The 25,692-nt window shown below is 41.3% G+C and overlaps 2 protein-coding genes across 7 annotated transcripts in view; both read right to left on the bottom strand.

Moving 5' to 3' along the window:
- The window catches only part of UBN2 (ubinuclein 2), a 47,847-nt gene extending 46,416 nt beyond the window's left edge, over nucleotides 1–1,431 (bottom strand). For 2 of the 3 annotated variants that reach the window (XM_075499179.1, XM_075499187.1), the window contains exon 1: nucleotides 882–1,429. In XM_075499179.1, the coding sequence (XP_075355294.1) occupies nucleotides 882–1,346 (465 nt within the window). In that variant the 5' untranslated portion in view covers nucleotides 1,347–1,429. Of the gene's footprint in view, nucleotides 1–881 lie in introns of all 3 variants that reach the window. The other variant, XM_075499192.1, reaches the window with a different exon arrangement.
- A 10,745-nt stretch (nucleotides 1,432–12,176) lies between these two features.
- IFT56 (intraflagellar transport 56) overlaps nucleotides 12,177–25,692 on the bottom strand; it is a 52,078-nt gene continuing 38,562 nt past the window's right edge. Inside the window, exons 15-19 of one of the 4 annotated variants that reach the window (XM_075499153.1) lie at nucleotides 24,121–24,190; nucleotides 21,247–21,353; nucleotides 17,476–17,609; nucleotides 15,988–16,122; nucleotides 12,177–13,093 (exon numbers count right to left, since the gene is read on the bottom strand). In XM_075499153.1, coding sequence (XP_075355268.1) covers nucleotides 16,011–16,122; nucleotides 17,476–17,609; nucleotides 21,247–21,353; nucleotides 24,121–24,190 — 423 coding nt within the window. In that variant the 3' untranslated portion in view covers nucleotides 12,177–13,093; nucleotides 15,988–16,010. Of the gene's footprint in view, nucleotides 13,094–14,856; nucleotides 16,123–17,475; nucleotides 17,610–18,049; nucleotides 18,454–21,246; nucleotides 21,354–24,120; nucleotides 24,191–25,692 lie in introns of those variants that run through there. The other 3 variants (XR_012775352.1, XM_075499165.1, XM_075499159.1) reach the window with 3 other exon arrangements.

The raw sequence follows: 25,692 nt of genomic DNA, 5'->3' as shown, positions 1-25,692 counted from the left end.
GTGGCTTAAGCGTGACCCACTTAAGGACATGCGTCTCTCCTTCCTACTTGAACAGTGGGTCCTGTTGATTGGCTAATGCTGCTTGCTTCTTAAAGTTGTCTGCACAAGCTTTTCTCCTTAAAAACCAAAGTAGTCCGAGTACCAAGTATTTTCTGGTTGGGAGGAATAGGAAAAGGGAAAGTACTTTTTTGCTTGAATGAAGTTCTTCACAGTTATAGGCGAGGTTATAGTTTCACCAACATTAACTCTCATTCATCCCTGCCCCTCCAAGACTGCAGAAACTCATCTCCAAGTCTGCTAACACTCACTTCACTGCTTCTCAAGGCTTGTGGCAGAGCCGGGCTAATAACTCTTAATTTACGTGCACACAGCCTACAGAGAATCCGGAAAAGAGACCGGCATGGTAACAGTTTCGTTCAGCTGCCGGAAAAAGCTCCCAGGAAGGGAGGATGCAACACCACCGCTCCGCGAGCAGGCAAGGTGAGGGGAGGAGAGCTGGACTAAGCGGGGCACAGGACACTGGCACTCCCCCTCCCCTGCTCGCAGCAAACGCCAGGAGCTCCCGGAAAAGCCACCCGGGAGCCCTCGGCCAGCTCAGGGGCGACAAGCGCGAAGCCCTCCCTTCCCCCCACGGGCAGAGGCGCAGCCTCAGCCCCAGGAGGAGCCCGCAGCGACGGCGAGGCCGCCGGACTTCCCTGCAGGGCGCCGCCCCGCCGGGCCAGGACCACCCCCGAGCAGGACGGGGCGACCGATAACGCTATCGGCAAGGCCGGGGACGCGGGCAGCTGCCCGCCGGGCCCTGGACGGGGAGGAGGAAGCGCGGCGGGGCCCGGCCCGGCGGGAGGGGAGGGGAGGGGAAAGGGGAAGGGGAGGTCCCGTACCCGCGAGTCCCCGCACAGCAGCAGCTCCGGGTAGCTGAACTCCACGCAGCCCTCCTCGGTGGGGTCCTTCAGCACCACCTCCAGGCGGACCGTCTGGCGGAGCGGGAGCGCCTCCTGCGGCGGCGGCGGCTCCTGCCGGCTGCTCTGGCGCGGCGGCGGCGGTAGCTGCGGCGGCGGCAGCGGCGGCGGCTCGGGCCGGGGGGGCTCCCGCTGCGGCTGCTGCTCGGGCCGGCCGGTCTCGCGGGGCGGCTCCAAGCGGGCGGCGCTCTCGCGGGGCGGCGGCGGCGGCTCCGGCCGGGAGAGCTCGTGCGGCGGCTCCGGCGGCGCCAACAGCGGCGCCTCGCGGCCCGCCGGCGGCGGCTCCGGCTCGCGGCCCCCCGGCTCCCGCTCCAGCGCCGGGCTCTCGCCCTCGCGGCGCCTCACGGGTGACAGGCTAATGAACGACACCCGGCGCGGCTCCGCCATCCTCCGCCGCCCCCCCACCCCCCGCCCGCCGTTCGCCGGCCCCCGCCTCACGCGCTCGGTGACACCGCTCTCCGCGCTCCCTCCCACCGGCTCCTCCTCCTCCCTCTCCCCTCCCCCCTCCCCTCCGCCGCCCGGTCGGAGCTGCCCCCTACGTTCTCCTCGCCGCCTCCACCCCCGCCATCTTGGCGCCCCCCCACATAAATAGAAGCAGGCCCGCAGGCCGCGCAGGCGCACCGCGGACGCCGACGCCGGCGCGCCGCCCCGCGTCGCTGTTGTTATTGCTCAGCTTCCCCCCGACGTCAGCGCGGCCGCCGGCGCCCGCCCCCAGTTGCCTTGGCGATGTGCACGCTGCCTGCCGTCGGCGCCTTAAAGGGCCCGCGGCCCGCCGGGCCGCTCGCCACCTTCCCGGCCGCCCCGAGCCGCGCGGGGCGCCCCCGTCCTCCGGCACACCGTCGCGGGGCAATGGCGGCCGCGCCGCCGCCGCCGCCGCCTCTCCTCCCCCCTCCACCTCGCGGCTGCCCGAGGGCGGCCGTTGGCGCCAGGGGAGAGGCCTCGGCGGGGATCCCGCCTCCCCTGAGGCGCGGCGCGGCCCCGCTGAGGCGAGGCGGGAGGAAGGGGCAGCCCCGGCCCGGGCTGCTTCGTGCTGGCGGGGCGGCGGGAGCTCTCGGCGGGACGCGGGCTGCCCCCGCCGCCGGCAGCGGGTGTTGACGGGGCTGTTCAACGTTCGTCCTCTCGGGGCAGCGTGGGATGGCTGCCGGGCCCGCGGGCCTGCTTAGAGGAAGGTGCTCTGAGGCCTCTTGAATTCAGCAGCTGTAGGTCAGTCACCAGACAGAAACACCCCTAAATCCTAAACATGATCGAGAGTTCAGTTGCGGGGGAGACCGACCGTTTCCAGGCTCCAAGGGCGACGGTATGAACGCGTCTTGCCTCAGTGGCATCAACGCGCACCGTATGAAGCGCTGCTGGATCAGCTGAGAAGATGAGGGGTTGACAAAATTGCTCCGTAAAGGGTTGAGCCCAGCCTGCTCCTGCAGAACAGCAGGCACTGCTCTGGTAGCCAGGTTGTCCTCTGAGGAAAGGTAGCTTGTTCTGTGGCCGTGCCTGGGCTGTAGGGTACCAGTTCTGGTTGCAGGGAGCAGTTGTGGATTGGTGAGGAAGAGTTGTCCTCTAGACAGGGGACAACGCAAGGAAGGCAGCGTATGAGCAGCAGCAAGACTTCCTTCGTGAGCAAGAGCTGCCTGCAAACAGTGCAAGTGTTTCAGTCTGTCACCACCTACTTTGACAGACTGATGGCTGGTATTTCCAGATGGAGGTGTGCCACCAAGTCACTGCTAAGTTTCAGGAAGCTATGAACATCTTCATGTGCATCGTATTCTCCACTTTCATTGGAGCAGAGAGAAAGGCGTTATCATTTTTTGCTCTTTTTTTAGCTTCAGAAATACTAAGCTGGGGGGGGATGCTCTCTTTTTAAAAATGTGCTCATGTTATGCAAAGCAAATGTAATTTACATATGTATATTATTTTGGATAATTATAGCAGACCATTCTGTGCAGCACATTACTCCACTTTCCAAACTGCAGTCATCACAGTGCTTGATGTTTTCCTCTCATTGCATATGAAGTCTTTTGACTTGACTGCTTATTTTGATCTAGACTCCAGAGATCTGTGACACTAGAACGGTGTTATTGGAAGTCATGATTTCACTAACAGGGAATGGACAACATTCCGGAACGCTGCTTGCAGCAGGACGTCAGTGGAATGACTGACCTGATCTGAGAAACGTAGGCTGTCTCCTTTTGAAGCTTGAAAGGCTTTGTTCAGCTTTACAGTCAAAGGGACTTGTTTATCTTAAAACCTTGCATGTTCTAGTATGACTAGCAAGCTCGGTAGAGGTATTAATCAAATATGTTTTTACTTTCAGCATCATAATAAAATTATTGGGAAATCCCACTTGCTCTCCTGTTGAGAATTTCATACAGCTATCTGATGATGCACATAATAGGCAATGTATTTCTGGATTGAAACTGAGTGAGTATCACTAAGCTCCAGACCTGCAGATCCTGCCAGGAAGATTCTAGTTCTCATCAAAGTTTCTATGTAGTCTATGTCATTAAACCTTGTGCTGGTAGAAAGGGGCCTTTCCTCAGCAAAAGAGCAATTTATTGCTTAGCAAACAAAAGTCTGACGTGGAAATCATGGGCTCTTCCACAGCTCTGCTGAATGCTTGTTTTTAATTACCACATGGGAGACTAGACATTGAAATAATAACAGGAATACAACAATTTATGTTCGCAGGTAATACTTGGGCATATCCTCGGAAAGGGGTGAAGATAAGCTGCGCATTTTCAATATCCAACCTAAAACTCAGTTCTGTCTTTCGGTCCCCTAAAATATGTATTCAGAATGAATGTAGGACAGGTATTGCACAAGAAAATGAGTTTTGCAAGTATCTGAATTCAGTACTCTAAATTATCTTGGTTGTAGTGTAGATACACCTGGAAGCACATCCTGGTCAGGTTTTTAACACACTTTTTAAGTAGGAAAAAAATAAACTGGATAGGATTAATTAATCTGACCCATGATAGGGTTACAGAAAAACAGAAGTAGGTATTGGAAATAGTTTCAGGTAGCCATTTGTTCTAAGTTATGAGATTGCACACTTTGATTGTAGAAGCAGCCTTTCACATCTAAGGTTTTTTGTAGATATTTACTGGTTTGTTTATATACCCCGTCTTCCGCTGTCTCTTCTGGGAGTTTAATTAGACAAATAAACCCTCATATTTATATGTTATCTAACCTCTGAGCATCTTGGAGCACACATCTTTTTTTTATGAGCTTCAACATTTGTTTATGCAACTAGACAAACAGTAGTTCTAGATCTCTGAATTTAAAGTTAATTTACCAAAGACAGCTTGCTCTGGATCTGAGTATCTGAACTAAATCAGAAAGAAACTTGGCAGCAGATCCAAGCATAGCAGTTACTGGAACATGTTATCATTACATTTGGTCTAAGATACTGGAAGCACTCAGGAAGGACTCCGGAGAAACAAACCGAATCCACTAGATCTTAAGTTCTCCAGGAATTTAGTTTTGAATACACCAGAAGAGTTCCAGGCTTGTGCCATATCAAACAGTTTCAAGAGGAGTTAGATTTGTATTTTTTTCATCATTGTTCTTCTGTTCTGCCTCCTGTTCTGTTCTTTGGCGTTAAGCTCTGTCTCAGGTATTGTTTGTACATAGTATAATGTGCTGCACTTAGTGGCGCACACTAGGTGCAGCACAGTGCCAGTGGAGCACAAAATAAAAAAAATAAAATAAAGTAATTAGATATGTTTTGCCAATTATTTTGCTTTCTCTCAGGATATGACCGTGCTAAAATAGTTCCTTCCTTTTGTATGTTAGCTGAAGGACACTTAATAATGGAAGCATCTCTTGAAAGAGGCACATTAAGAGTTTAAAGAAAATGTAACAACTGCAGAAAGAAGGTAATTTTGAGGTGAATGTGAAGCTGCTTTTTATTTCATTGGTGAAAGCCAGTATGAGCAGATCATGCAAAGCGGATGCTCAGAACTACAGGTGCTACGGCCACATCAGTGAGTGGAAGTTTTTTGACCTGACTTTGTTTCGAATACAGAAAACGTCGGAGACAGCCCCGTAAGCTACCAGAGGCCTCTACTCTGCTGCAGGTGGGATCCTCCTGCTCTGCCATGGGATTGCTTCTCTGTCTGGGAGACAAACTTCTAGCGCTCTCTTCCTTTTGGGCTGTTAGTGTTCGTTGTGTTAGAGTCAGAGCTGTACCCTGTTTCGTTACAGACCAGTGCTAGCTGCTCTCCTGGACCTAATGGAAGCTGCTGTTCTGCCTGTGCGGCTTCCTCTGGGCTGGCTGTCCCACAGCAGCAGGCCCAGGGTCCCATCAGAAGGCAGAGCTGTCCTTATGATCAGTTGTGTCTATCTCCAGGGAGCTTGCTTTCCGTTTCAAAGGGTGAATACTTTACTTCCATGAGCTGTGAGGCTGTTGCCCTAGGATGGGAATGTAGGGGAAAACATGTTCTGCTTATATCAATAAGTTTCCCCACTCAAGCTTAGGTGGCACAGGATGGCAGTTTGTCTTCTGCTTTGCTTAAGGTGAGCACTGGGACCTACATTGAGGTAGGAGCTATATTGGTAGCCAAGTCATGCCTGTGCCAGTCAGATCTCAGCCACTCAAGAGTCTCCAAGAGATACTTCTACCAGGTTTGGGCTTTGGGGTTTTTTTGTGAGAATATCCTCATTTTCCATGGGTTGCTTCCTCACTATATCCTCCTGGTGTCTTGGTTTCTTATGGTCCAACCAGACATCTTGTTGATCCTCATGGTCCTTTCACAGAAACTGCTGCCACAGCAGCTGCAACTTTCATTCCTGTGTCAGGAGATGATACAGCTGCAGGTAGGGTGGTGTTTGTGTAGCTTTTACTACAACTGCTGCTGCATCACAAGAATCCACTGCACCAACAGTGTGGCTGGCATTGCTGGCTTTCTATTTAATGAGGCTTTCTGAACTCAAGTGTGCTTTTTTTTGAACTTGTCTTCCATCCTACAGTTTTATTGAGTTGCTTCCTGCCAGATCCAGAATCAAGGAGTAAAAAAACCGCTCTCTTTCCAAAACCAAGCACCAATGCCCTGCAAATCATTTGGAAAACTAATTGCTTTTATCTACAGGATCCTGCCCCCTTATCTTTTTTTTTTTTTAAATTCTTTTAATTAAAAATACTGTTTCCTGCAGAACATACTTCTAGCTTTCTCTGCTCAGGCATGTGTGCTTAGAGTTGTTACCAGCTGCTCTGCCACATCGTTAAAAAGTCCAAAGTACTCTATTCAGTGAAGTAAACAGTGGTTTAGAAGGACTGTAGACAGGTAGAGAAATGCAAGATGTTGGGAGTAGAAAGAGTGCATTAGCTTCAGGTAATTAGGATATACTTTACCACGGCAGTAATACTCATTTATTGCAATTTCAAGGCAGAGGAACTGTGACCATGAACTTTATTCCATGCGTTGGTATAGTGCTGCCCGTGTGCTGGTCAAACCTTACTGCTTGGAGAGTGAAAGTTTGAGCCTATGAGACACTGGGCTCCTTTCAAGAATTTCAAGAAAAGCTTTGAACAAACCTGATGAAAAGTTCAAGGTTTCAATGACAATAGGAAGTTTTAAGAGTAGCAACAATTTTTATTCAAAAAGTAGTTACTGCTCCTGTAACCGGAAACACTTTTTACCTTTAGAAGTGGATTTAGGTGCATCTTTTGTTCACTTCCTGAAATGAGGAATGGTCTTCCAATACCGCGTGGTGTGCCAGGACACCATAAATGGCAGTACTAGGTATCTAGGAGGTAGCTGACGAAAACAAAATGTTGGCTTTTATCTCATGTTAAAAATAAGCTAGAAACCTAGGGCAAGTCTTCATGTTAGAAAAGTAAAAGGATTTACAGGACTGCATCTGTCATGGCAGTGTGAGTTCCTCAACCAAAGGCGGGGGGGTGGGTTACCTATCATCTGTGCTGTTCACGTGCAATTTCTCAATGAAAACTTCAAAACTGACACAACTTCTGTATGACTAGTGATTTTTATGAACTACAGAATTAACATTCTTTAAGCTAATAAATAGAATAAGATCATTAACTTAAAGGAACCTCAGAGAAAATGAAAAGCTTCAAATGCTGCATTTACAAGGAACAGCAGATTAAGAACAAAAAGGATGAGAGAAAATGGAAAGAAGAACTGCATCTTGGCCAAGGAAAAGCAAGCTGCTCCAGGAAGCTGCTGTTGGGAACAGCTTTCGATGCTGGAGAGGGGTGAGATATTAAGACATTAAACATCAGCTCTTAAGTGGGTGCATTTACCAAGCAGAATGCTGGTAATTTGTTCCCTCAGATAACGGTAGCAAAGTCAATTCTAACTAACAAGATAAGAACACTTTTCTAGTTACATCTTATTTTTTACTTAATTGTTAATAATTGTTTCTGCTTCCGGTGTCAAGATTCCTTGCCAGAACAAGCATGCGACTTTCGTCTTTAAGCTTTCCTAACGTTAAGGGTGAACTCAGTTGAGGCTCACAAATAAGCTGTAAACTTCGCCAGTAGTAATGATTCTAGGTGAGGTGGTGTGTGAACTCCGTGTCTTAACTGAAATTAATTTGGGAATGTCAGCATCTGAAAGGTTTTCTCTGCCAAGCAGTGAAGATTAGTTTAAGGTATACATTTATAAAATTTCTAAATTCTAAAAGGAAATTCCTCCTTACAGGTATACCCTTTACTTTTCTAAGAAGGAGGAAGAAACAGAGGCAAAAAAATTAGATACCTTCTAAGTGGTCACAAGAAAATTAAAACCACTGAATTAACGAAGATAAAATAACCTTTTAGCTAAAATCCTGGCATTTGCTTGTAGATATAACGAGTAGCAAGAAGGGGTACATAAAGAAATAATAAGAAGAAATAAACACAGAAGAGATTTTGTAGAGCAGTACCCAGTAACACACACACACAAAAAGCTTTTTTAATTAGAAATACAAATATCTAGAAAGGGAGTGGAATTCAATGAACTTGTGAAGAAACTTAAACCGAGGAGCATCTGTCTCACATGTTGATTGTGTCTAACAATGTCACTTAAACCGTGCTTAAGCTGAGTTTAACATTGAAAAGGAGCTGCCTTTGGAAATAACAGATTTCCTTAATGGTAGCTCTTTTACGATTCACACCTGCCCATTTGACAGTGTAAAAACACCTAGATTGAGAGGGATTATGTGCTCTGGGGAGTCGTCCCTCAGTTTTTTCTTCATTTGCTCCATTTCTTTAAAGATACTTGCAGTATGGGATGCTTATCTCCGATGAAAAGCCTGTTCCATCAGGCCGGCACCCCTGGAGGCAGCCGAAGATTACCAGCCTGTCTGAAACATTGGAGTCAGGTTATTGTCTTATCTCTGCTGGTTTTATTCTTCCAGTAGTAATTAAAACCACACAAGAATATATGAGTCACAATTTCAAGTAGCTACCCCACCCACCTGTAACACAAATAACAAAGACTGGCCGTGTAGGGAATTCTCAGCTTGAATGGCAATTTCTACACTAAAAGCAGTAGTAATGCTGTTTAATGAGGTAAAAGGGTCTGGAAGTAATTCTCAGCAATACAAAAGCTAATGTTGCATAGATTTGCTCTTGCTGAGGGTTTCTCTTGTGAGTGCTGACCTAGGACAAGACAAACACTCTCTCAGTGCCCATGAAAACAGAGGCGGTCAGACTGCAGGCCAGACTAGCCTTGGTCACTCGCCACTGTGATGTTTTGTGTTATTTAGTGAAATACAAATACTTTAGTAATTATCAGAAATTTATTTATTAAATACTGTAATATATTAAAAATGAGTACACTTACTGTTCAGGAAACAACTGTCAAGCAATGTTCACCCTCCCAAAAAGGAGAATTACATATAATACATATGTAGATTGCAAAGCAACCTTCTAGGAGTCATAAAGACATACAACATAATATTTGGCTGTGACCTTGGAGGAATTTTCTTTATTTTTTCTTTAGTTCCTCCTTTGATTTTCCTACTGATTTTACAAAAACTCCCGTTTCCTAACCATTTTTTTTCAATGCCTCTCAGCACTTCGGAAACTGCTTTTACTTATATAAAGTTCTACATCTGAATAAGTGCACATTATCACAGACAGCTGAGGGTGATTGCATAAACAAATTACCATGTTTTTAACATTCATACAAGCTTATGATCAGAATAGTCAGAAGCATACTTTGCATGTGCAGTTCAGCATTTTCATACTTCCATGATTTTATTTCCTAGCCAAATTGCCTTCAAAAAGCAAAGCACATATTCATCACCGAGAATTAACTACATACCGAGCTTGCAGATTCAACACAAAGCTGCTGTTGAGTTGCCACAGCATTAAAAATAGCATCTGAAAAATTACTTATGAAAAACGATTTTCCATACATGAATAATTTAAATAGACAAATGGAATTTTATTAAATGCTGTTTTCTTACCACCTCAAGTTGTATTTTGAGAAGACATATGAAATTTAAAGATTTTTGAGCATATTAAAACAAGTGTAGAATAGCAGCAATAGCAGTGACGATCTTAAGAATAGAGTGGATGCTACATATCAGAAATGCTTGTGAAAACAATCTACATTTTCTGTATGACAGCTGTATTTCAAATATAATTTTCCTGGCCTTAAAAGAATTCCCCCTTAAATCTGACTGTACACTTAACAATGTAACTTATATTGAGTACTTATCTGAATACTTCCTCACGGTTTTAAGAGACTGAGTTATTTCTTAGTGTCGTACTGATTTCTGGTCCTCCATAGGACTTAGCATATTTTACAAATTGGAATAAATCTTGCCTAGAATGCCTGTGAAGCAGAGCGAGGCAAGTAACGCTCAGAGGTGGGGCGAGGGGAGGAAGAGAGATGTGGAAAACAGCAGTACTTTGGCAGTACTTTGTGGTAGTCCTGTAAGGCCAGTCACGTTAGTGGATAGGTGGGAAGGGAAAACACTCAGTAGGGAAGGAGAACGTGCAGAAATGAAAAGCGGACGCAGCGATAGAACCTGTTTGGGAATAACTAGCTAAACTGAGTGGGAAGTCTTGTAAAGCTTGCCTCAGAAATTACTTTGCTGTGACCTGGAAATAGCTCTTCTGCCTTTAAAAGGTGGGTAAGAACACCTTTGTTTTATATAGATAAATAACTTCCCAGTTTGTTCAGTGATGACTAAGTTCAGCACATGTGGCATCATGAATAAGTCAGACAAAAGTAAGATTAAACTTGTAGAATACCAATATTGTGATAACCATCAGTATTGGGAACATACCAGGCAGTTTAAGACCTGGTTTAGCAGTTCTTGTAATTTCTTGTGTATTCAAGAGATACATTTACTTCATGTGATATGAATTAATTCACCAGCTCTGCAAAGTAAGACATTGTGTTTTGTCACCTAATGGCTACCCATGTAGTGGCCTCACCCACTGATGTGAGGCAAGAAAAAGATTACCAGTAGCTTTAGAGTAGACAGGCATCATGATCCCATCACGCTTAAGAAGGACAAAATTGTCAAAGAAAATGATAGGTGTTACAATGCACAAAGTAACTGTTAGAATTGAAGCATGGTTCTTTTCTACGTGACATAAACCATCTCAACATTATTATATGTATGCTTAAAACATGTTATTGTATATTACATAATTCTGCATTGTTGTGTGTGGTTTTTCACAGAACTGACCACATGGAAGTTGCTTACAGTGATCAAGGAACAGCTGGTGGAGTCTGAGGCTCATCACTCTTCCCTAGTTAAGGGTCAGCTTAAAGTGTGGTTTGAGGACTCCAAAAAAGCAATGCAATTCCTAGGTCCATGCAAGTGCAATGCAGAGACAACAGCATAGGTAGTATTCCACTTTTCAGTTAGATTTAGCTGTATCTGAGAACTGCTACAAACTATCCCATTGCATATTTCCTGTCAAAATAAGTTAAGTCCCAGGTTCTTGAAGATCTACTTGTAAAAACATTTTAAAGACCATTACTTATTTTACTGCATTCATTATTTTAAATTCTCTTAAAGAATTACTAAGAATAATATAATGTGGAGCAATTAAGCACAACACAATGTGTAAGTATGAATTAAAACAGAAGTTCTCTTTTTATTTAAAGAATACGCTGTGTCTTCTCAAAAGTCACAGCTCTTACTAAATATAGATTTTTATTTTTAAATCTATAAATAGATGCTAGTGTAATTCATCAATTAAGCAAGACCTATAAGGAATTTAGGAACTCTCCATTGCCCAGAGATGTGAAATGCCTGCTTTAATTGTTCCAAATGAAAGTTTAAACTCTACAAAGTCAAAAGTAAGCTTTTGGTGTGTGGCTTCTAAATGTGATTACAGGGCAAAAAAAGTTGTTTCCAACTCTGCAAGCAGCTTTGAGCAACTGGACTCCATCAATCTTTCTAGGATGCTGTAAGGTTCATCTAATAAAGAATGAATGGGAAGTATTAGCTCCCATGACATGGATCTTTTACAAGTTTAGCTGAATACAACAATATTGCAGTTATACAAATGCAATATATAAATTTCTAATGTCATATAATTAATTTAAAAGAATAGTGTAATACAATATCCATAAAGTACATGTTAAATAAGTTGAGAATGACAAATAATGAAAAGTAGCCATCAGTCACCATTAATAGAACGTTTCGGGGATTTACTTTAGTAAGGTGCTGGAAAGACGGAGATCCAACATATCCCTTGATGATCCAGATGTAGATGTAAAACAGCACTAATAAAAGGCTGCAGAGAAACAGACTAGTAATTAGCAAGGATAAGGTAGTCACACAGAGTGATCTGCCTAAGCTGGAAAACTGAGCCCATTCGAACAAAATATATTTTTTGTAGAGCTAAAGGTAGGCTGTCTCTTCTGAAGGGTAGACTGTATCCTTGGAAAATACCAGTTCTGGAAAAACCCTAGATGTCATGTCACAGTCAAGAAGCAATGTAATGCAAGCTCCCCCTGTGATAATATGGCAAAAAGGGTGAATGGACTCTTTGAGTACATGTGTAGGAGAATAGTGAGCATCAGTATGGAGGAGCATATTCCAGTGTCACATACAGTGATAAGTTATGCCCAGTGCTTCATGGCCCCTTTTTTAAAAAAAAAAATCTGTTGACAAACTGATTGCCAGTTTTCCAGCCTGGAAAACTTCCAACATCCCTTACAAGGGATGCTGCCTTCAATACAGAGGTGACTTGCTATGCATATCTAAAAATGAAAAAAACCCACCACCAAAAAACCAAACCAAAACAAAGAATGCTAGGCTTTAATGACTAACAGCAAAGATGAACATTGGAAGAATCAAATATTAGAAACCAAGGCCAAACTGAATTTAGAATTAAGGTACAATTTCTAAAAGAGCAAAGGTAATTTAGTAATTTGAATAAATTGCAAAGTAAAACTGTGGATTTTTCATTATCCACCTTCAAATTAAGACTTTTAAGTTTTTCTGGCAAATATTTTTATGGAAATCCAAGTTACTGGATTCAACACAAAGATTAGCAGATGAAATCTACCATCTTGCAACATTTAGGGTCAGGCCAGATTATCTAGTAGTTGATTAAAGACTTGATTTTAATGGTTACTGGTGACACTTTCATGCAATTATCCGCTTAATCAGTGGTCATATGAATAGATGAAATGGGGAGAGGGAAGTCTGGAAATGAAACTCAAAAAAGAGTGACTGGAAATTGCTTCTGGAGATAATACAGGGAAAATTTGGTTAAAGAGTAAACCAATGGGCAAAACCCAGATGTGTTCCTCAATATATGTATAGCTCCCATCTTGTGAAGCTACATGTAGCAACAGCTATACATGTAATTGCTTATTTTGTGCCTTACTAGCTAATGGCCAAGTTCCTTGTTCAACCTTAGACAACTTTCTTATGAAGATCAATGAATGATCCCCAAGCTGAGGGAACCACATGAACCTAAAAGCCTGCTACAGTCCACAGAGTTGGAACATAACGTGACTTTTCCTTCACAGTGAACTTGCCCCCTCCAGTTTAGTACACGGCTCCAGCTGTTACTGCACTTAGAAATTATATACTGGATTCCAGAATTAATCCAAGAGGGTTGCTGCTGTATTGGATCAGTTCAGATGCTGGCCAAAACGGATGTTATCCTGGAACTCACTTGCAGCAACAGACAGGATAAATGTCCTCCCCTGCAGTGTAATTCACTTAGATGTTATTGGCGTAAGTGTTGTTCAGGCATTACCAAGTTTAACTAAAGGTCACCTTCCTTATCTATCAGGAATGGGTCAGCACCCAACTAAAAGCAGTTACACGCTGTTTCGGGTTTGGCTTTCTCTACTGGTCACTATTAATGATATGATTGCTAGCACAGTACCTTCTCTGCATTCTCTATAGCTTATTTTCCAGAATCAGATGCTTATTCAGAGTCTAAGAAATAACTGTATGTTCCATACTCTTCCTTGAAATTCTAATGATGCAGCAGTTTCTTTCTGCCTTAGTCTCTCTTCCACTACATTACCTGAAATGCCACTGTTTCAATTTTATATTCACTTACTCCCAACTCAATAAACTTACCTGTTTCCCTGACTCTGCACATGTATTCTTCACTGCCTGCTTGTTCTGTATAGATCACTTTTGTTGTTGTTTTTCTCCACATCTACCTTCACTCCTAGCTGTCCTATTCAGAGTACCTTGACTCCTTAAATTTCCACAGTTCAGGAAAATACGGAAATGGGCAGGGATAAAATTCTGTTAGCTGTACCTTGAGAAACAGCTTTAGAAATTCTTTATTAACTTCCCTTTCTGCATCAGCTAAGGCAATTCCTATTCACACCCCTGTCCTTTGAACATGACCTCAGATTAAACAACAGAAGATGTTCTTAGAACGTATTTCTAAGGTAAAATAAACACCAATATTTCAGCACTTTTCTTGTTCTGCATTATAATAGTACCTACATATCTGTTCCATTACCAAGACCCTAAATGCTAGGACAATATGTAATATATCTTTTACTTCGTCACTGCTCAAGGCAAAGCCCTGCAGTCCCCTGTTCTTTATGTCTTAATTGACAAAAGCTTTATTACCAGTCGATAAAATGCACTGTGCTAAAACCCACATTATTTAGGATATCAAATATGACTCTGTGACTACAGTGAATAAAGTTGAAGTTTTCAGAAACTTCTTCACTGGTCACGGACAGAGAATTTAAAATTAGTCCCCAAGCCCTTATGTTGCAATGCCATCACACTTATTTCAGAAGATTCAACCAACATGTAAAATGGTGTGCAATGGATTTGGATGCTCTTCAGCTCTCCTGCAGGTTAGGCTTCAATAAAGGGAGTAATTAGATGCATTTAACATCTGCTACAAAGCCACCAACATGATTTTTTGAAGCTTTGTACCAAGACTCATAATTGTATTCCCGATCTGTTTCCAAATTAATTAAAGTGGGAGGGAAAACAAAAATGCCTTTTACACGTGAAAGGTGTTTTCTAACTGCTTTCAGGGAAAATACTGGTCCTTTCACACCTCTCTTGAATCAGTGTAACATTGCCCCTGCTGAAAGGCTCTGTTATTGTTGCTAGTATGATGGATCAGTTTTCTAGATGTAAATACATGTAAATGCAAGTAGCCACAACTATCAATGTAATTCTAGATACCTGAATGATGATACCCACAGTTTTTGCTTAAAGCAGTAAAAATACTGACATGCTATATGGCAGAAAAGTGTATACGTTCTTTATACACCCAGCCTCCTTATTTTCAGCATCAAACCACCATAAAATCAGGACCAAGGCCATTGGCTTGCCTTTGACTGGTTATTGAACATACATTTAACAACCAGTCACAAATCTGCCCTCTTCCACAGCAAAATGAATATACTATTTCAATTTCTTCAGTATGAAGCAACACAGACCAATGTTCAATTGTAGATTCAATTAAGAGCTTTAATTAGAGCACAGACAGTAGAGAATACAGTATTCTGAGTTTCCCCCAAAAGATAAAAAAAATACTCCATATTTTACAAATTTACAAATTGTAAATTTTCCTTTTACAAATAATATACAAATGTTTTTCACTGCAAAACATATAATACATTTCTATGTTACAACTGTTGCCTTCTTTTAGAATTATGTATTCCCTGAACTGTTCTCCTTAGAAAACAGGAGAGTATAATAAATCAAAAAATATAATAAATATATTGCTAACTAGGGTGGTAAATGCTGAAGAAAATTATTCAAAACATCCAGTTCTTGCTAAACTAAATGGATTACTCAATTATATTAACATGAATACATGTTTTGAGTGTCACACCTCAAAGCAAGACTGAACAATACAGTTGGTCAAATCTCCATGCTCTGAAAAAGATGGTACCGTCATGCTTTGCTACCAGCCTAGAAAGCAAATAAGCCACTTTGGAGCTTGGCATTTTGGATTGATTAACCTTCATCTTCAGAATTAATGGTAGGAGAGAAAACAATCCTTATAGACAAAAATAAGAGATTAAGGTATTAGTTATTGAGATTTATCCAGAAAAAGGCAGTGCGCAGAATACGGTTTGTATTTCACCCCAGTCAGGTAATATATAGAAGTCTTTTATGTATTATCTGATACTCTAGTACTGGCTTTTGGTTGTCACCGTCATCCTCTCTACTTGCCACATTCCACCTCTTGCTGAAGTAGATTTGTCTCAGCCATTTAACAAATGATTCTTCTCCAGAGGCCAGAAGACTTGCTGACCCCGTCCTGTCCCCACCCCACCCCCAAGCACTCCAGTAACTTGTGTTAAGAAATCTGGGGAACATCTGAGGAGCACTTTGACTTGTGGACATTTGGAATTACTACTAAAAAAATGAGAAACTTTGAATGAGGAATAGAGAGTGGTGCAACAGAAAAAGTACCAATAAAGCTTTAATGAAAAAACCCACTTGCTCAACATTTTGCAATCTCACTGCACTATGCTGTTGCTCAGCTGGGTCAACCTGCTTGACAGTCTAAAGTCCTGCAAGGAAGGAGATACCCAGAATGCACAGGAGAAACCAAGACCCACATCTTGCAGCCACACACACAATAGTAACTGACCCTGTTCGTTTTGTGGCACTGACTTAAACAGGAACTCTGTTCTCCTTGGCCCACTTTTTCATGATGCGGACAATGTATTCTACTTGAGAATTACCAGTGCTCTTCAGAAGATGCAGTACTTCCCGCAGAGTCTCTCTAAAAAGGTGAAAAGCAAAGATTTAAATGAGGGTGAGACCCACCTGATACAATAAACAACCACCCACATCCAAACTATTTTGCAAAACATGGTTCCTAGACAGAGAGGTCCATTCATCTGCAGAGCAGGAACAGGTAAAAATGCACAGTAGATTAGATCCCAGGGGACCAAAAAGAAAAGAATCTTGTATACAGTTGCAACAAGGAAAGAAATTAAAAGTAAAAAAAAAAAATCAGCAAAGTGTAATTAGTTTGGAGTTTAGTGCACACACGTGTGCGTATTTATATATAAATCCTTACTCTTGCAAAATAGTTCCCCAGAACAAACTTTTTTTTTCCCTTTAATGCTACTTGCTAGTCTTCAGTATGGCAACATCTAGTTTAACGCTGCCAAAGCACCTTACACATAAATACAAATAACATGGAAATGAACATTACCAATAGGATAAACCAGTAAAAGCTGCACTTTGCCAGCTACTTTACAGCAAGAACTTGTATGCATATTGAAAAACAGGCAAGCTATGTGTATTTTACTGCATCTACTGCAGTAATTGCTAAAAGGACACTTGAAGGGTGCAGTAGTTAATGAGATTATTTCAGCAGAGAAGGGAATACAAGGAAGGTGTAGAAGCCAAGATACACACCTACCAGTCATGTATGAAACAGCAACTTTGGCCAGGGGAGAACGGCCATCTGGCATCACAGCAGAATATTCACAAGGGAACAGTTCTTAAATACAGACTCACTACACACTCTCATTCTCCCATCCAGTGAAATGGGCCGAAAACAAACTTATCAGTAACACAGATAATCTCCTTTAAGCTTTCATCAAGTAAGTATATTTGTCTGACATGGACAGTGTTTTCAGAAAGCAAATTTTAGTGAAAACACAGTCTCATCTACTCATTGTTTAGAGAAATCATGTCCTCCCTACAGCACTGAGTAAATGTTTCCTCAGTTCTGTTCTACGAACCTTAAAATGGCATGGGACAGTTTTCCATTCTTATGCCATCAACATGAAGTGAGGTTCTTTTCCCTCAGTTCATGAACATACTACATGTATAACTTAGCTCTTCTTAGTATAATGACTAATGTATTTTGGTTTCCTACAATTCATAACATTCTCTGCTAAGTTATTCTCCACCATATATTTGATAACTGTTGGTGTGGAAGATACACTTCAAATTGAACACTGCTTATGGAACCACTGGCCAGAGTGTCGATTCTCTGAAAGGTCAATAAAGAACTGGAAGAGGATACATAGTCCTAAAGCTAAGATTATGATTCTGGCTTACAGCTAACTGGAAATAGGAAGAGAGCAAAATAAATTCAGATACAACACAGAATACTCACTTTGCTTCTCGGCCAGCTAAAATCATCTGAAAGACACCCACACAAGCACCTCTCTTGCCTTCCCAGTATTCAGGATTACTGTCCAATCTCTCCAGAACATCAAAGGCTTTGGCTGAATAGTAAAACTGACGCATCTGCACAGAAAGTGAAACATTATTCCTGACTATGTGACCATCTTTCATAAAGGGATTAAAATTTTTGAGCTCAGTTTTCTGAAATCAGCAGTAAGTCACAGAAGCAATGTGCATTTTCCTGTTTTTCTGCAGGCAGCAAGTGACACAGAACAGGCACATTTCAGTTCTACGTAGGGAAACAGGTGGTATTATAACATTACTGGTCTATGTCTTTGAACATTTTATAGACAAACTGCACTGTGAACTTTATTAGCTGGCAATGATCAGCACTGTTGTTTTGATCATATACAGATAACACTAGCTTACAGAACTTCTTTTTTTATAAGGTACCCTATCTAGTGTCGTACTGACTGTACCAAAGTTCTTGATAGAATATCAACTTCAAACTATTCCAAACATTTGTAAATGGAACCACTTTTCCTCACCTAGAGATGGTCACAGAGGCATATTTGGATGTCTTTTGGGTTTAACTTGGAACTAAATTTTTTTCTTCACTGTTACAGTACAGTACAAAATAAGATTCAGTGACTCTATAATCCAAACTTTTCCTGAGCATAGGAAAATCCACTGCGTACCCTATCTTTTCTGCCTTAGGTTCTCTACTTGTAAACGGGAACAAGAAGCAAGCTGGTTGGCAACAGTCAGTGTGGAAGGAGTGACCACAGTAACTGTGGCTTTTGAAGTCAGCATAACTCATGTGGACCTTATCTATGACTGTGAGTGTTCTTCACTTGGGCAAGCCTGAATAGCAATGTTGTTTGTGGCTAGCATCTTCCCATGAGAGAGCACAGAAGGTATGCTGAGCACAACCTCCCATCCTTTGGTGGCTGGAAGCCTGCATCTGCTGAGAAAAGAGGACAGGCGGTGGGAGTTATGTTTGGAAACTTTAGTCACAGAAGCACAGGTACTACAGAATGAGTAATAATTCTCTTTTCTTCACATAAATGGTGATTTTAACCACAGTGACTGGCAAGCACTTAAATGGATGGGAATAAAGGTAGTAAGTATAAACAGTATCAGATGTGTCAGCTAAAAAGAAAAAAATTGAATACTGATCTCTCCAAACTGGCATCTGATCTAGTTCCATTAAGCAGATACTGGTTTAATGTCCTCCTTCTATCAGACGCAAAAGCTTCACCCCAAGTCATGTGCTGTTCCCTATATGGATAAGACGGGCTATTGCATGAAAAGCAGCAGGAAATTAGCCAGAAGACCTGCATCCCAGCTTCCTCACTGAACAACTTCTATCAGCATAGCAATGGGGCATCCAGCTACACCTAGTCTCCGGACACTGTTGACCTTGATCCATCCATGTTCATTCAGCATTCTGTTGAGTGAATCCTAGTGCAACTGCCTTCTTAAGTTACAGCTATGGTGCTGTCTGTGGACCTCCAATATAATATAATGTTTCAGAAACAACTGGAAAATGCTACATAAACTCAAACAACATGGGCCTTGCCATTTAGGGGAAGAGGTACAAACAGCTGGTAGTGTAGAAAGACAAGTTATAACACTATAGTAATCATTTTTGAAATGAAATTCCTTGGTCTTTGGAGCAGTCATTTATGGCCATACGTAGACACATAATTAGGCTGAAAAATGTAGTCCTGTAAGTGCAGTTTTTAAGAGCTCTAGATAAATCCAAAGTGTGGAGCTGCTTCTCCTCTAGGGTACAATAAGGTTTTGAGAAGAATTTAGGCAAAGTAATCAACTGATTTAAGTGAGACTTAAAATGGTCTACAGAGAGATTTTACATAAGGTCTGATTGTCAACTTGCTTTCATAAATTGCAGCTACGGGAAACACCAGAGGCATAGCCACTTGCTTGAGCAACGAGACTTTTAGCATGAGATGGCGGATTGAATACTTGAAAGATGTGCAAGAGAATTCGCTCAGTTTTAGAATAATGCTTTTGAGATCACAAGGTAGATTTCCTGACTGTCAGTTATGTGTTTGTTAGGATTTTGATAACACGTTACTTTGTCAGATGAAGGAAACAGCAAAAAAGAATGTTACAGATAGTATGCGGATATTGCTGCTCTTTGGAGAGCTTGGCTGAACTGCGAATCATTGGGAGGCTTTCCAATAGGACTCAGTTTACTATCTTTCCTCTATGATGGCAAGTTTGGTTGCTGTATCGCTCATAAGCCTATGCTAATAGCTGCTAGCTCTTGTGTATTCACTTGCATCAGGCTCCACTGAACCAGCTCCATGAGCTTTACACCCATTATCTGTGTTCTGCTCTTCTCACATCTGCCTTCTTAAAACAGTGAACTACTATATTTACACAAAATTGCAATCTCGCTTTATATTCTATATTTAATTTAAATCTAAAACGGTTGCTCCCCAAATAACTTCAGTCTACCTTCTAGCTGGCCAATACATTCTGAAAAGTGGGTGGCCTGTGTCTCACCATGACACTTTTCCAAAGAACATCCTTTTCTCCTGTCACTGAGCTGCTACCCCTCTAGGTCCCACCACAGTGCAATCATCCTTGTAGATGGCAGAGAGGCTGCCGGATACAGCATTCTATTATTGTCTACTGAAATCTTGTACAGCAGTACTCTGCATAGGACAACCAATTTTTCTTTCTCCTATAGTGCCATTTACAATCCTCTCAAACAAGTTTTCTTTATATGCCTCTACATCCATTCTGTGGATGAAGCTCTCATGTCTTCTTTCCATGCTTTGCAGAACAGCAAAAAACCTTGAATCAGAGCTAAGTCTCACTGTGCATAGCACCGTCTGAAGAATTAGATGTTAGGAATTTAGGCAGAATTGTAATCAGCTTCCCAAGATCTCTTCATTATTAACACAGTTTTGTATAAACTAGAATTTGGAGGTGTGCCAGCAGTGTATTAGCATGGAGCATCAGAACTAATAAACACAATCTAGAAGCTTAGTACAAGTAAGGTAGCATATATTTTAACTGGTTCTAAAATGCCCAGAGCATCCCTACTAAAGTGGACATTGTCTTGTCTAGCTTGACTTTTAAAAATGTTAGACAGCTTAGTCTAACCTCATGTCTTTAAAAGTCCCCTCTAGAAAAGGTTCAAAAGAAGAACTATTACGTGTTAGCAGGGATCCTGCTGTACGCAGTTAAGCTCACCATTTTTTCTGAGTAGTTTTATTCCTAATGACTACACACACACCGTGTCTCTTTGCCCCTCTTGGGCAGATAGAATAGTAGTTGTGTGAATTCTCTTTCCATTTCCTTATGATTAACAAAGGAGTATCTCCCATTGCCATTACAAGCTTTAAGGAAAAAATAACGCTGTCCCAGAAAAAAATGCAGCATGAGGGCCCTTGCTGAATCTATGCTAGATTTTTTTTTCTTAAAAGTTTCTTGTCATTTCTACCAACAATGAATCCCTAGCAGGAGAAGAAACTGTTATTGTTATTGATAGCTCAAGCATGCAGTAATTTACCAACGTTTTAATCAGTGGGCTGTCTACCAAGAAGGCCTGTAGGGTAAAATACTGACTAATCTTTGCCAATTCACCTACATTATTAGACATCCTACTGTTATAAAAGAAAGTTCACTAGTGATGACAATGATGGAAAGTATAAAAAAAGTGGCTGTTGGTACAATCACTGAATTAACATGCCATACACCAAGTTCTAAAGAGAAGACTCACTTTGTAGCAATCATTTGCAATGAGCTGCAAAAGGTTAAAGGACTCTCCTGAGGTCTCCATCTTCAGATAGAGCTTCCAGGCCGACTGTGGTTTCTTATTCATAATATCTGCAATAACAACAAAAAGCTGGGATTGTGAAAAGAATATGCCACCCACAATACCCAATGGCAGGTGGAATAAATGTTCCTAAATTTCTTTGCTTAATGTAAATGCATGCTTAATGTGAGCATGAGGTTGGGAAGGGAGACTTGTCCTTATCTTCTGCCTTACTAGCAATAACAGCAATTAATCAGAGAATACCAACGTCAAGAGGAATAATTATGGCGTTTACATCTCCATTTATATTTCACAGATACAACAATAAGCACAACTCATGATTTCAGATGTGATTAAGAAATAGAATGGAAAGCATTAGAGAAGTTATTTTATGCAGGACAATGAACTGTGGCTATCCATTTAGATAGTGAGATTTAGGATTATGTGTCCTTACAGAAAAAATTTAATTGGCACTGAACTGAGGTCTTTAATAATTGGTGCCCACCTCAATCTAAACATTCAATCCCCATGAATCATAGCAAACCAGAGAGGGGGAGCGAAGCCCCTACAAGCATAACAAGACTTGTCATTATGCATCTACTAGAAAAAATATTTCCAAATTCCTGAGATTTGGTGCTGGTTTTAAATTTGCCTGTGTGACTAGAATTTTTCATTGGCCTTTAATTTTAAACGTCACTGCTATACACAATTAGAAATAAAAGAATCTGAATCTTCCATCTCAGCTAGTGGAAATTCTACAAGGGTGTTTGAATACAAAGAATTCTAAAGTTTGATTTTCTGGAGATAAGAACCCATTCTGTTGAATCTGAGGTTGATATTGGTAATTCCAGACTCATTCAAGTACTGGGAGAAAAGAAAATGAAATTAAGTCTTGCCAGCTACTCACAGAGTAGCTGGTTGTTCACACATGGAACGCTCTTCTCTTTCAAAAGAGGGACTTTTTAGCTTATTATATCTGTGCCCACTTTGCCAATACATAGGTCGCAGGTAGAACGGGTGGCAATATCAACAATAAACATGTAACGCCAAATCACAGAATTTATGGACACTTCTCATTTAGGAGGCAGCAAGACATCAAATCAGATTTTTCTTTCATCAGCTCCAGATACCATAACACAGTGGCAAACAGCCAGGTCTTAATTTCCAAATACCAACCCCTCTATCTAAAGAAATGGAGTACTGTGCTAATTCAATAGTTTTTTTACCTTCTTTTCAAGAAGAATTTGGTATAAATAGTATAATAATATTAAACAAAAAAATACTGTCTAGCATCCAAAAAGATGCATCTCTGGTGCTTTTTGCCCTTTGCAAATATTTCAGCATTGAATTGTTTATGACTCAATACCTAATCATACTCTGACATGAATGTATTATAATGCTTTGTAATTTCTCCAGCAGCTTTTATCCAGAAGGATCTAATAGTAATTTACATACTTGACATAAAAAGATAACTATACTCATCACTGAACAGTTGTTTCTGCAAAGGATTCTAGCAGCTGTTTGGGAATGAAAAATCAAAATTTTAAGACAGACACAGAAGAATACAGCAGCTCTACTGAAACTTTAGCAGGAATTCAGAATGGCAAAAGACACACTCAAGAATAAATAGCAACTCTTATGAAAGAGCTAGAAAATTTTTAATTGATAACATGGTGTTGATTCTACTTCTTGCATAGTAAGTAGCACTTTCAAAGAGTTCTGCATCCCCAGATGTATGTCAAAGAACTACTATAGCACGGAATCAAAGGGATGAACACTGTCTACTGAACCATGATTTCCCTTTGCAATGGGAGTTCTCCCATAAAAAAAAATTCACATAAAACATTCACATATGAAACACTCAAACACAACCAGGTACTGCAGCTTAATGAAAAAGGAAATAAACTGGCATGTCCTAAATGAGAGCCATAGATAGGCATCCATAGGTGTGATATGCCTGTCTGGAAAGATCACATTAGAGATGTTGACCACATCTGCGATATGGCATAATGTTCCAAACCAAATGTATTTACATTCCAAGTACAACTACTGAAAATTGTATGATACACATATGAACATTTTTGTATTGAGGCACTGTAAGGAAAACAAATTAGCCTAGGGAGTCTGAGTCATCAGAAAAGCCCACCTCTATACTATTTTGCATGTGGCGCTGCCACTGTATCTGTACTGAGGTGTACTCTGCAATGTTTTAAAAGAAATACTAAATAAAATTTAGAAATACTAGATAAAATTTGCTATAGGATATTAAACATAGCAAAAATTTTCTGGTTTCGAGGGAAGAATGGAAAAGTTTACGAAAGAAAAAACATGGAGATTATAAAGGACATCCCTCAGGCACAGGAATTCGGACAACATGGTAGAAACATACCATGTATGCTTGCCTGATTCTTCTCTTCCCTAGATATCTGACATTGGCTACTCCTGGGGTTAGACAGACCCTTGGGCCTGACCCAGTATGGATGCTTCTATTTTATGTTTTACTCTGAACATTTTAGAGTTGTAACTCAGTCTTTTTAAGACAGAAAACCTTCACTCAAGCAATTGAGTAGTCAATTGAGAAGAAAAAGGTTCACTGGTTAGGACAAAGCTGCATTGATGGAACTATAACAGCACTGCACTGAAGCAGTAATTGCTTGCTAAAGCCAGATGTATGAAAGGTGCAATAACCACCCACACTATAACTAGTGCAATCAGCTTTTCACTTTCACAGTCCTGAGTCCACCTACAACATTAAATTCAATTAAGAAAGTGGATTGCCAAGACTGATGCAATAGAGGAGGATCTGTATTCTGCAATGTTGAGGGTAAAGTGACTCACAGCAGCGAGCTAGCCAGCTAAGGTAAACAAAATCATTCTTTATCTTCTCACTCTGGATCAAAAGGAACACCTGCAGGAAGAAGGAAAATAAGAGATTATACATGCATGTACTTTTAAACAAACAGAAGGCAGACCTGGCCTCGTTTCAACACGCAGCTAAGGCTTAAGCCACATGAACAACTGCTTCATGAGAAGAGCTAGGGTATGCAAGCACAGTGCAGAGGCATCTCTCTGTGTCGGGTAGGTGGAGGATTCAAACAGTGCCATGCTTATCAAGGGACTTCTGCAGCTGCAAAACACCAAGCTGTGCGGAGGGTGGGGCCTGCTCTGAACAAGTGCCAGTGGGCGGCCATGCAACACAAACAGTACAAAGGAACACTGGGCCTGTGGGAAAAGCTATTTGGAATGTGTTTGTTTAGAAAGCAATGCAAACAATTACATTAGCATCTTCTTGAAATACCAGAAGTTTCACATATATATGAACCTTTCCTCCCCATACATGTCAGAGATCATTCCAAGTCAGCAATAAGCCATTTCTAACCATTTTTGTTTCAGTAAGGTTCCAAGGCAAAACATTCGTCTTTTGTAACTTACTGTACAAATACAGGTTTATTGCATTCTACATCTAAAGGGATGCGTGGGGGGGAAGTTATACATCTTAAAATGTACTCTGGCTTTACTCACAGGGGAAAAAAACCAAACAACAGCTATTTATGCCTCTCTGCAGGTATCTTTGTAACTATACTAGCATGCTACTGGCAAAACTCAAAATACCTTTATAGGAGCAGATGTATATACTGGAACAGTGAGTTCCACAAATTACTGATATTTTTATTGGTTAAACATTGCTGACCCCCTAATTTTGGGGGTGGGGAAGAAATTAAAAAAAAAAAAAAAGGCAGCATTATCCGTGTAAGTAGCACTTCATCATAGGTTTTACTTCATTATGTCCAGGGAGGTAAGCTTTTTAATAAGTTAATAAGTGCTACATGTGGAGATATTTTACAAGTTTATGAGACACTGGGGAAGGGTGATCTTTATATGAAAGTGTCATCACAGGCAAAGATCAGACATTAAGACAGACTAATCAATTTAGTTACATAATCCTGTTATTTAAACACACCAACTACAAAACACAAGTTTATATAAAATCATTTGTAAGAACATAAGAGGAAAAATGTGGATTAACAGCAGTTTACACCTTTGTGTTTCTTTGTTGCCTGGCTGCAGCTAAAGCTTACTTATAGCATTATCATTTTTATCAGCATAGCCTGCTAGCATAGTTTTAAGATACTCACCTGCCTTTTCATTAAGCTAACTAATTAAGGTAGGTGAATTGAAATACATATCCATTTTGCCTGACAGTCTTGGAGATTTTTCTTAAAGAGAGATGCACTTTCAGGTCACAGAAATTAAGGGGGTGGGTGCTGGGGAGGAAGGAAAAAAAAAAAAAAAAGAAAACAACCCAGGGGGGCTCTGTTGTCAAGAAACCCAAAGAGTTAAAAAGTTAGAAAGACAGGAAAAACAAACAAAAAAACTCCACCCAAACCAACCAACCTATATGATTCACTT

This window comes from Mycteria americana, chromosome 1 (genome assembly GCF_035582795.1).
Source record: "Mycteria americana isolate JAX WOST 10 ecotype Jacksonville Zoo and Gardens chromosome 1, USCA_MyAme_1.0, whole genome shotgun sequence".
Taxonomy (NCBI): domain Eukaryota; kingdom Metazoa; phylum Chordata; class Aves; order Ciconiiformes; family Ciconiidae; genus Mycteria; species Mycteria americana.
This window is presented reverse-complemented; position numbering and strand designations above follow the sequence as displayed.